The sequence below is a fragment of the Sceloporus undulatus genome, chromosome 5, assembly GCF_019175285.1.
Source record: "Sceloporus undulatus isolate JIND9_A2432 ecotype Alabama chromosome 5, SceUnd_v1.1, whole genome shotgun sequence".
NCBI classification, from domain to species: Eukaryota; Metazoa; Chordata; class Lepidosauria; order Squamata; family Phrynosomatidae; genus Sceloporus; species Sceloporus undulatus.
This window is the reverse complement of record NC_056526.1, coordinates 129,726,215-129,737,548: the sequence shown is the minus strand read 5'-3', so window position 1 is coordinate 129,737,548 and position 11,334 is coordinate 129,726,215. Positions and strand designations below refer to the sequence as shown.

The 11,334-nt window shown below is 38.7% G+C and overlaps 2 protein-coding genes across 4 annotated transcripts in view; one reads left to right on the top strand and one right to left on the bottom strand.

Moving 5' to 3' along the window:
* The window catches only part of STOX2 (storkhead box 2), a 337,882-nt gene that overhangs the window by 34,642 nt on the left and 291,906 nt on the right, over nt 1-11,334 (top strand). The window lies entirely within an intron of this gene.
* Nucleotides 1-11,334, bottom strand: part of LOC121930632 — a 63,145-nt gene that overhangs the window by 11,474 nt on the left and 40,337 nt on the right. For all 3 annotated transcript variants that reach the window (XM_042467219.1, XM_042467220.1, XM_042467221.1), the window contains 8 exons: nt 11,162-11,290; nt 7,413-7,744; nt 5,879-6,012; nt 4,820-4,948; nt 4,064-4,311; nt 2,287-2,455; nt 510-711; nt 205-335 (listed from right to left, as the gene is read on the bottom strand). In XM_042467219.1, the coding sequence (XP_042323153.1) occupies nt 205-335; nt 510-711; nt 2,287-2,455; nt 4,064-4,311; nt 4,820-4,948; nt 5,879-6,012; nt 7,413-7,744; nt 11,162-11,290 (1,474 nt within the window). The remainder of the gene's footprint in view (nt 1-204; nt 336-509; nt 712-2,286; nt 2,456-4,063; nt 4,312-4,819; nt 4,949-5,878; nt 6,013-7,412; nt 7,745-11,161; nt 11,291-11,334) is intronic.

The following is an 11,334-nucleotide window of genomic DNA, read 5'->3' as shown; positions in this document are numbered from 1 at the left end:
ATTAATAAGGATGGCTACATCTTGTTTGTTCTTACCTGTAAAATGAATTTTGGCTGGTGCTAGACAGAATTTTCAATTCACCATGTTCTTCAAAACTTAGAGGGAGTCTAGACTAATAATATTTTCTGCTGATTAACATATTCCTATCCATATGGTAATAAAATAAGTAGCATATTACCTTCTCATCAGCAGCAAAAATGTTACCTGTTTTCTGAGAGACCAAGTAGAAGGCCTTTTTCAAGAATTCTGTACTCATTATATGGACAGGGAATGATGTAAAGACCAGTCTGTTTCTTTATGTACTTCTTCTTCAGGAGATCATAAATTAATAGGGTCTGGAATGGCATAAAACATATTTCTGCTCCTGATTAGGAAAAATGTGTACGAATTACTTTCTTAAAGCTTTGGCTTTTTCCCTCAACACTCTTTTTCTGAATAGCATTGGTTTTAATTCCTATAGCTGAAAAGCAAGCAAACAGTATTTATAGAACAAAGCTATGCTTGAGTACCTGAAAAATAGGCCTGGGAGGATCTCCAAAGGAGGTGATTCTTTTGTCTGTCAGAACATAAAGTTTCATATCTCTAACCAGAACTACATCCGTGTTATCTACCAGCCCTCTCTCCACTCTCACAGCATTGTGTTTACATTTTGATTTCACGATGTTCCACACTGTTATGACTCCTGGATTTATATTTTGACAGACAGCATACCTTGGGAAAGAATGAAATTAATAGGTTTTTATTGATATGAGGCAAAGTTTCTGCAGGTCTTGGTATTTCTGAGCTGGCAGGAAGGGTGGGGAGAAATAGTGGGAAGAAAAAAAATTCTCACAACCAGATGTCCACTCGCTTGCCAAGCACTTCTTGCTTAATTTTTCTCTTTACATTTTAGTGCATGAAAAGGACATTAGTTGTTCACAGAACTACAATTTGCTATTGGTTCGTGTTGCTGCATAAATTGGTGCAATTGGGTGATGAACTCAGTTCAGAACTCAAAGATACAGCCGTGTTAGTCTGTAAAATCAGTATGTAGAGAGATCTTGTAGCACCTTAAGACTAACTGAAAGGAAAAAAAATTGGGAGCGTGAGCTTTCGTAGACTTCAGCCTGCTTCCTCAGATACATTTGGTGGAGTGGAAGCCAGGCACAGACATATATATGCCATTGGTATGTGGGGATGTCAATTCAAATTACAAATCCTTTGTGTATGCAAATGAAGTTGTAGGTCCAGCTTTAACCATGATCATTAGTGCACAAAGACATAAGACCAGTTTCCTATGTCTTTGTGCAATAACAACCATCATTAAAATTGGACCTGCAACTGTAATTGCAGGTCCAATTTTCGAAAGCCTCACATACCAATGGCGCATATATGTGTGTGTGTCTGTGTCTGGCTTCCACTCTACCAAATGAATCCGAGGAAGCAGGCTGAAGTCTACAAAAACTCATGCTGCCAATTTCTTGCTTTCAGTTAGTCCTAATGATGCTACAAGATCTCTCTCAGTTCTGAACTGTTTTCCCATGCTGTCATTTGTTGTATTCATGCTGACAGATCCATAAAAATGGCAACTCTTGGCTTCCCCTAGACTGCCACTTCAATTACAGCATATGAATGAAAACAGAATGTATAAAGTGTATGAAGTGTTTTTATATCTTGCTGGAAAAGGCTGCTGTGAAACACAACTATAAACCAAAGTGGAGTTTTCCTTCTGCAAATGTGACCAGCAATGTGATGTCAAAATGAGCTGCATCACCAGCTCTGAGCTACAGTGCCTCTTCTTAGATGCCCTTATTATTACCACTGTTGATTTGTATAAATATCAGTTACATCATATGTAAATAAAAGCAGTGCCTCAAGCGAAATCTGTTGTACGTATTAATTTACAGATTTTTATGTTGCCCTTCAATGATTTTTACAAGATGCTTCTACAAAATAAAATCAGCATAACAATAAAATCACAATAATGAAATATAAAACAGTCCAGACAGTAAAATGGCAAATTATCTTTTTCACTATTTTATTTGGCTGTACTCTCTGTGTACTGTACTTTAAAAAATGGTTGTGCAATTGGGCAATGCATTAAATCAGTATTAAATCAGTGCTAGGATGTGCTCATGGACAAGATGAGGGTAGATCCATTAATGGTGTCTACCATCACAGAACATTACAGTTCCTGCACATCAAGACTTCTAACTGCACGGAATGCTTGGAATCTGCTTCGTAAAGGTGTTCTGTAGGATTTTTAAATATTTGAAACAATTATTAATAAAATTATAAGATTATTACCTGGAATACTTATCTGTTGTCACAATATTCTGTATACCATTTGTTCGCTTTGCTTTGCTTGCAGTGACAGTTAAAGTCTGGTCATTGATCTTGGAAGCCAAGTTCCAGGATTGAAGGTAATTATCTCCATCACAGAATGCTAAACAGTATCGAAGGTCAGTGCATATACCTATATTTATGATAATTCAAGTTATTTGTGATTATATAAACTATTGGTCATCAAATCCCCAAATGATCATTTAACAAGGTAACAAGGGGCATCTCTCTCTACTGAATTTTCTAAGAAGCCAGTTAGACTAGAGGCTATTTTCTACTGACATAGGCAGTGGCTAATTTTTAAAGTGAAATACCAAGCTTCCTGGAAATTCCTCTCTCTCTAAAACAGAAGCCGTTCTCCTAGCTCAAGGTTTGGGAACCTCTTCCACCCCAAGAGCCAAATTCAATTTCAGATAACTTCTTGGAGCCCAGATTCCAGTAAAGTAAAAAGTAAATTTAAATATCTTACTGCCAGGAACCTAATCTTAGCATTTGAACCTTTTAAAATTGGGGTGGAGGGGATATACAAAAGCCAGGAACTACCAAAGAAGTATGGAGCTTGAACATGGCTGTCTGGGGAATTTGACAAGGCCAGATTCAGCTCCAAGACCTGAGGTTACCTACCCCTGCCCTAACTCCAGATTTATCAAATCAAAAATCCACCAAATGTTATTGGCCAACCAAAATGCACAATATACATTTGTTGTTTCTCTTCTGAGTTAAGATGGTGTGGAGGGACATATCTTGCAGGCTAGGACCTCCTCCTTCTGGCCATGTGGCAACTGGAAGATCCTCAAAGTCCAGGAAATTTAACATCTAGTTTTCCTGATGCAAAAGCATGAAGGCTTCTTGAGAAATCCACTGTCCTCTGCCTAACAAAGGGTACCATGGCCTCAGAAGGATGGAGACATATTGGATTGCAAGTGTCTTTGTTGTGATGCAAATCTGGATGTTAAATTTCCTGGACTTTGAGAATCTCCCAGTTGCTTCATAGCCAGGAGGTCCCAGCTTGCAAGATATGCCCTTCAATACCATTTTAACTAAGAAGAGAAAAAGCAAAATGCAGGCGTATAACTAACATCTTCATTTTTTTCCTCCTGTTTGGCTTGTAACACCTTGCCTGATGAAGAAGCCAGTGAAGCTTCGAAAGCTAGCAACATGTATATTGTGCATTTTCTTTGCCCAATAAAGGTATCACTGTTTGGTGGATTTTTGATGGGATTTGCTATATGGCCAACACGGCTACTCCTGGATGTTTTCCAGATTTATTGGGCAGCTTATGGCTGCCCAATAGTGAGCTAAAGCTACACTGCATTTCCCCCCAAATATAAACTGGAAATGTGGACCCATAAAGCAGCAAAGATGGGGAAGAGCTAGCAGATGGATTGACACTCAAGGCATGCCACCAGCTTGTCGTATTTTACCTTCTTCCATGTGATTAGTGAAAACATGAAAACTATTTTTGAAATGCTCTGTTAGACTGTATTACTACTTCAAATTCTGAGGATCTATCACTGAGAACAGCTCTCTCTTTCAACCTATCAGAGAGAAGCTATTATGTTGGTCATTAAATTTGGGGAAGGGCTCTCAATCATGCTTCTTGTCAGGGATTAGTATCAGACTTCAACAGTTATAGGCCTGAATGTGGTTCTCCCATAGTTTGGTATCTTCCTTGTGTTTATGGTTGACTGATGCACCTGTCTTTCTGCTGGACCATTACAGTATTTTTTCCCTTACTTACCACCAGCTGGGACAGAAGGAAATTTAGCCAAGTGTTTGTGATCTTCAGACTCTAAATTCCAAGACACTATCTCAGTGGTGTTAGTGTTTGGTATGGGACTGAATGCCACTAAGTGAGAACCCAAATGGTTTACAGCAAAGGTATGAGTATAATCATTGCAGCATCCTTTCAGACTGTGAGCATAAGAAAAGTTGTGGACGTGGTAGAGTTCTATATTCACAATTTCACGCTGTTTCATGAAAGGACACCTATAAGAAAAGAGGTAATGTTGGTCAATGTAAATACTGTACTTTAAATTTTATTAAAAGGGGGGGGGAACCATCCCCTGGTAAAAGGCAAGGGTATAATCTGTCCTGGAAGCACTGACCCTGCTCGATTTTCTTATCCATCCTGCCTTTAGTGTGAGCACAAACAGTTATGTCTGCTGGATATTTGGAAGTTCTTTGGCATTGTTTTCCTTTGCTTCATCCTTTAGATCCTTTGTTACTTGCACCTAAGTTTTACCTTCAACTTATCCATAGGTCATATCAAAATCCATAGTTTTGGCCCCAAAACCTACCCTTGATTTATAGATGAGGTCGAATGTTGGACTACATCTCCGGAGACCAGACCTCAGTTCCCAGCTTTGCCTTTAAACCTACTGGGTGACTGTGGGTGAGTCACATGCTCTCAGTCTCAGGAGAAGGCAATGGCAAACCTCCTCTGAATCACCATAAATTGGAAATGACTGGAAGGCACAAAACAATGACAACAAACCTGAATATCACCAGGAAATAATCCTTGGTTACCGCCACATCTTCAGCAGCTACCATTGGTTCTTGGCTTTTCAGCTTAGTGACTATTTTTCCCACCTTGCCACTAAAGACCATTGCTTCACTTCCACTTCTATAAAAGATAAGAGGAGGGAAAAACGGACTTGAGGAGCCACAACACTACAAGATCAAAACCAGAGGAAGAGGCTTGTCAACCGAGGTGTTAATCTGAGGGTCCCCAAGAATTCTTGTTCTCAGCTTTCAAAGTCAACAGGAGGAAATGTTACATAGCAAATATACAGTCCCTAAGCTATGCTGCAGGTCCCCCTTTCCACCCCTTACTGTTTGAAAAAACATGCTCTGTTCAAAGCATAACTCTTTTCAAGACTCAGAGACTCTAAAGCCAGGTCGTTTTACAAATATTCTCACAGGAAAGCTTTCTGCATGCACAAAACTATGGATTTTACTTTTAAAAATTCCAGGTTCCAAAACATATTATACAACTTCTGGGGAATTTATGTTAATCTGTTTTTCTTTCTAATAATCCCCCTATTACGTAATTTGAATTGGGAAACAAGACATGTGAGCTGCACACATCATGGGACTGAAGCATTCAATCATGATGGTACTTGTGAGCAGAAACAAGGGAAATCTTCTGTTGGACACTTTTTAAAGTACAGTCGGCCCTTCTTATACATGGATTCAAGCATCCAAGGTTTGAAAATGTTCAAAAAATGTATAAATTTCAAATATCAAACCTTGATTTTCCATTTTTTATAAGGGACACAATTTTGCTATGTCATTATATTTAATGGAACTTGAGCATCCACAAATTTTGTTATCCACGGGGATCCTGGAACCAAACCTCAGTGTATAACAAGGGGCCACTGTATATCAGAATAGGGCATAAGTGACTTCCAAGAGTGACTTGCCATTGCTACAAGGCTTCTGTTCATATAATCTATTACATTTTACAGACTAAAAGTTCCTGAATCCATATGTCCATTTCTATGGAGAGGAATTTAGTTATTTATTCCCATATGACAAATTAAGTTTAACTCACCTATAGGCACACAAAACATAATCTTTCACTGAATTCTTTGATACGAGTATGGAATGGTTCTTGTGGATGGGCACTTCTTCTGTAGAAAGGTATACTTCATGGAGCAACAGACATGAGTGAGCAAGATCAAAAACCTGAAACAATACATCAAAACTATATTTGATTGGCTGTGGACTCTTCATATCCATTTCAAATCATGCTAAAGCCTCCCTCCTCCCTTTCTAAACCAAAACTATGAAATGAATTATGTGGAAGTACAAAGTCACTTTAAATGTAATAAATGGTTTGAATCTAATCTCTGTCACTGCTCCCAGAATCACTGGCAGAAATACCTAAGTACCCCAAAAATACCCCAAAAAGTTAGTTATACTTAAGTCTTGTTGAAATTCATAAACCAGCATACATCCCCCCCCACACACACACACAAGTGTGGTAGCTATTTTCTATGCAGTTCTTTTAACAGTGATTCTGGGAAAATATTAAAATATCTGTGAGCATGACATTTTTCTTTATATTGAGTTGGTTTACTGATCCATCTAACACCATATTGTTTACAGTATACTGAACAGGAATGGCTTTCTAAGGTTTCAGGAGGGTTGCCTTTCCAGATCTACCTGGAAATCTACCTGGGGATTCTCTGAATGCCTTGCTGCTTATATTTATTTTTTACATAACCCACAACCTGTGTGTCTCCAAAGAGTGAAGTCATGTTAAAACAAAAAATGCTATGAAGTTTTATATACAGTATAAGTATTATATATGCAGATGTTTTTAATACATTCATAGAAATGACATAGAAGAAGTGGCAGCAATGATCCTACTTCAAGTATGTGTAAAGGGGAACTTTTAACTTAATCTGAGAACATGAATATTAAGCAGAGCTATCTTCAATTATTTTATACATATTTTGAGGCTCTTAGGCTGCATTCATATATGGCAACATGGGCTGAGCAACTGCTGAAACTTAATGATGGAAGTGAGACGGGGGGCAAATCACACTTCTATCTAAAATACTGTACAGTGGACCCTTGTTACACGCTGGGGTTTGGTTCCAAGATCCCCCGTGGATAACAAAATCTGTGGATGCTTGAATCCATGTATAAAAAATCTGTGTATAAGAAGAGCCAACTGTATTTTAGTTGTAATACAAATAACATAAAAACATGCAGTTTATTTTAAAGGTTAATCACACTTCTGAGTAGAGTACAGAAAAAGAATTATTTAAAATAAGGCACGGATTTGCTGTGTGTCTTGTTTTAAGGCTTTTCTTACTGCAGCTGACACCACACTGAATCTTGGGGCTACATCATCAAATTCTATGGTGTTGATATAAAAACAGGATAAGTGCATGGGGCATACAGGCAGGTCTATACATTTACCTGGCTGGGGATAAGATTCACTGAACTCAATTTATTTTATTTCTGAAGAAGACATACATAGGATTATATTTCAGTTATCCAAGCATATTAGAACTGATGAAACAAAGACATCCTTTTGAGTATTTATGGTGACTTTTAAAAGTTTTCAAATTTACCTGGACCTTGTGGTTGCCATTATAAAAAACAAGCAAGAGTTGTCCATTCATTGCAGATGTCAGAACTGGAGTATCGACAAACTCTCCAGCTGCATGTACCACTTTTTCCAAGGAAAGATCCCAGATTTTAATGGTGGTCTTGTCAGACACAGCCACCAACCTGTTCTCCAAACATACAACAATAGCCCTGACATTCTCCCCAACTCCATGCAGAGTGAAGATGGCTTTACCAGCTCTCAGATCCCACAGTTTTAAAGTACCGTCACTGGAAACTGTTGCAATGGTATGTTCCTTCTGGGTTTGTCCAATTGCTGTAATTCTGTCCAAGTGACCTACAGATTTAGAAACAAACCAAACAAAGTCCCTGTAACAAAAGAACCCCAAAATAGACAACCAACCCAAACCAAAAGGTTCTGAAAAGAATATAACCCTGAAAACGAAAATATTATCTATAAGGGTAATTTTGCCCCACAAAGATATATAAAAACTGAGGCAATTTAATATACACAGTAAAATTCTCCTAGCCAGGGGAAATAACCCTGGATAAATGCCAAATAAACAATAAAAGGGTGAGAAATAACACCTTCCTTTGTATGGGCAATTATAAAAAGGTTAAAAAATGGTAAAATAGAGGCCAAACACATTTCGGCCAAAGCCTTCCTCAGTGGCCTATCAATATTAGTAAAAACAGTTATAATAAACCATTCCTCAGCCCACAAAGTGTGCTCTCTCTAAATGCAAAAGCTACAATGAGCTTTTATTGTTTATTTGGCATTTATTCAGGGTTATTTTCCCTGGCTAGGAGAATTTTACTGTGTATATTAAATTGCCTCAGTTTTTATATATCTTTGTGGGGTAAAATTACCCTTATAGATAATATTTTCGTTTTCAGGATTATACCTACAGATTTAGAGCCACACAATTTCAAAATGTTCTCAGCAGTAGATCTGACTTCAGTGAAAGCACAACTGTTGGCAGCTCTTCCAAGTACACTATTGTTACATTTCAACAAGTTGGATGGATTTTTTTGATATTTATACATGCTAGATCCTTGCACAATAATTTCTAATCTGTTTTAATTTTGAACAACCATTTGATGAGAACAATTGTTACTAATTTATTTTTTAATTCCTAATAATATACTATATTGTTTCTCAATCTAGAGCAGGGATTGGCTTAGTGTGGCCCACAGGCTGCATGTGCTTTCTGGACCCTCTTTTTGGGCCCTGCAGCCCCCCACCAGTTCCCCAATTATTTACATTTTGCCATGATTTCCAGACTTTGCCCCAAATCACACAGAAAGCCTTTCAAATGTGTGAAAACATTCAGAAACACCACTATATTGTCCCCAGAAGCATCCCAGAATCATGTTCCAAAATACCTACCTTTTCCCTTGCAGTCCCTCTCAAAATGGTGCTAGGAAGTGACACGTTACATCCTGCTACCATTTTGAGAGGGACTGCAGAGAAAAGCCAAACTATTTAGGCTTGCTTTGGGAGAGTGTGTGACCTGTAAGGGAGAATTGGCCTTTGCCCTTCTGGCCTAATTATGAAGCTTTAGTGTCAGCAAACATATTTTTATGAAGGTAAGGGACTAAAGACAATACAATGTCAGTAAGCAACAGGGCTGGATTAAAGCATACATTAAACTTCAGGGCTAAGAACCTAAACCAGCATGGGGATGAGTTGTTAATCTGGAGAGGGGAAAATGTGGACCAGAGGACACATGCAATGCCAGAACCTCACTTTTGCAATCTTAGGGGGTGTTCCCACTTGAGATTTAAAACGAATTTAAATACAGCGGTTCATTTTAAAGTGATTCAAAATGAAACTAGTGTTATCCTGCTTTTCAAATCGCTTTATTTGTATCGTTCCCATTTACGTAACGTTTTATTTTAATTTGCTGTAATTGACCCTGTTTCGTTCCCATTCAAGGATGAATCGGTGTATATTTAAACTGGTCTGGTTACTTTTTCGTTCACATTCACTTGTTTCGGCTGTCAATCAAAGCGACGTCATCATGACATCACATTAATTCGGAGTAACATACACCGATGTAGCCTGTACCTGCGTTCCCACTACCTGGCCGGTTTTAATTCGTTATAAATTTTGCGTTTTTTTTTTTAAAAGAGACAATCAGGAGGCGCTTATTCGTCCTCTGCTGTGTCTCCCCATATTAACTGCCATAATTCAGTGCTAGGGAATCCTGGGAATGGTAGTTTATTATGGCACCAGCACTCTCTGGCAGAGGAGGATAAATGTCTTACAAACACAACAAACACAACCATCCCATAGTTCCTCTGGAAAGAGCCTCGGTTCCCCAAATTCGCTTTGACCGCCCCATGGGGAGAGAATCTTTGGGGAAGATTGCTCCCTGGGCTGTCTTGGGAGCCATGAAGCAGGGATGTCCTGCAAAACCCATCCCATAGTTCCTCTGGAAAGAGCCTCTGTTCCCCAAATTCGCTTTGCCTGACCCATTGATCTCTGGGCTGTCCTCCAAAGCCCATCTGGTGCTCAGGCAGAGGTGAAAAAGAAAGAATAGTTAAAAATGGTGTTCAATGGCTCTCCTCACACATCAGTCTATGAAAGAGGAGCAGAGGGGAGGTTGCAATCCACCGGAGGAAAGGCTATTATGCGAATGGAAGAAAATGGTGCCGGCAATGCAGAAAGAAACCAAAGAGGGTGACACCCCTAGGCCAGCCCCTTGAGCGCTGCTCCTCCCATCCTGTGGAACCTGAATCAGACGCCAAAACATTCCCATTTAAATACAGCGATTCCTATCTCGGATCAAGGGATAATACTAGGGTAGGCCCTAGTATTTTTTTACGCCTGTTTATAGGCTTCTAATCCGGGTTAAATGTTATGATTCAAATCAGATTCGAATCACAGTGGGAACGATTGCGGGTTAATCTAGAACTGTTCTAGAGTTAATTTGGGATTGAGTGGGAACGATACACCTTGGATTCGATTTGTAAACTGGTGTATAAGCGAGTGGGAACAACCCCAGTTCCACAAAACCCACCACCTCTCAATTTTTTAAATAAAAAATTTTTTAAAGGGGATTTTTGCCTGAAAACCACACAGAAAGTCTCCCAAGTACTTACAAACCAACAAACAAAAGACCATGAAACTATATCAAGGTAATGAACTGTCATAGCATTACCAAAAAAAGGATATACAATGTAAAATTTTATTAGCTAGCTTGTATTTTAGGGTTTCATCATTGTTGTTGTTTGTATTTTGAGCCCCTTCATAATCTGTGGCCTGAGGGTGGGAATCATGCAGCCTTCAAGAGGCTGTTCTACTACAACTCCCAGCAGTCCTAGTCCACATAGCAAATATTAAGGAATGCTAGGAACTGCCTTCCAACAATATCTGAAATGCCACGTTATTGTCACCCACCCTAACCTGTACAGTTTGTTTGCCTTGTGTGTAAATCTGGCACTAATACACAGACAAAGTGATTAATATATTGGTTTAGGAGTTCAGCAGAATTTTTCCATCCTAAGCATAAAATGTCAAAGTCCATTCCTAACAGAGCAGAATATATTGGAATAGTAAGAATTTAAGATACATCAATAGCATCATGGGAACTGCGCTCACACAAGGCTACTACCATTTCCAAAACTTACAGAGGCTGTAAGTCTTAAGTAAATTTTTAGCCAAACTTTGTGGAAAGCAGACTGGTTGGAGAATATGCAAATTAGTCAATTAAATAGTTCCTAAAAGAGTAATATTCTTCTAATTTACCTTTCAGAAAGCCGCAGGGTAGTCCATCAGGAGCTAAAAGACAGGATGTTGAAGGGACAAGAACAGGAATCGAAGATTTCTCACACTGGGACAAAAGAGCTGGCAGATAGAGATATTTTTTGGGATCACCTGGATCAATATGAATAATGTATACCAGTTATTCAGTAGGCTAG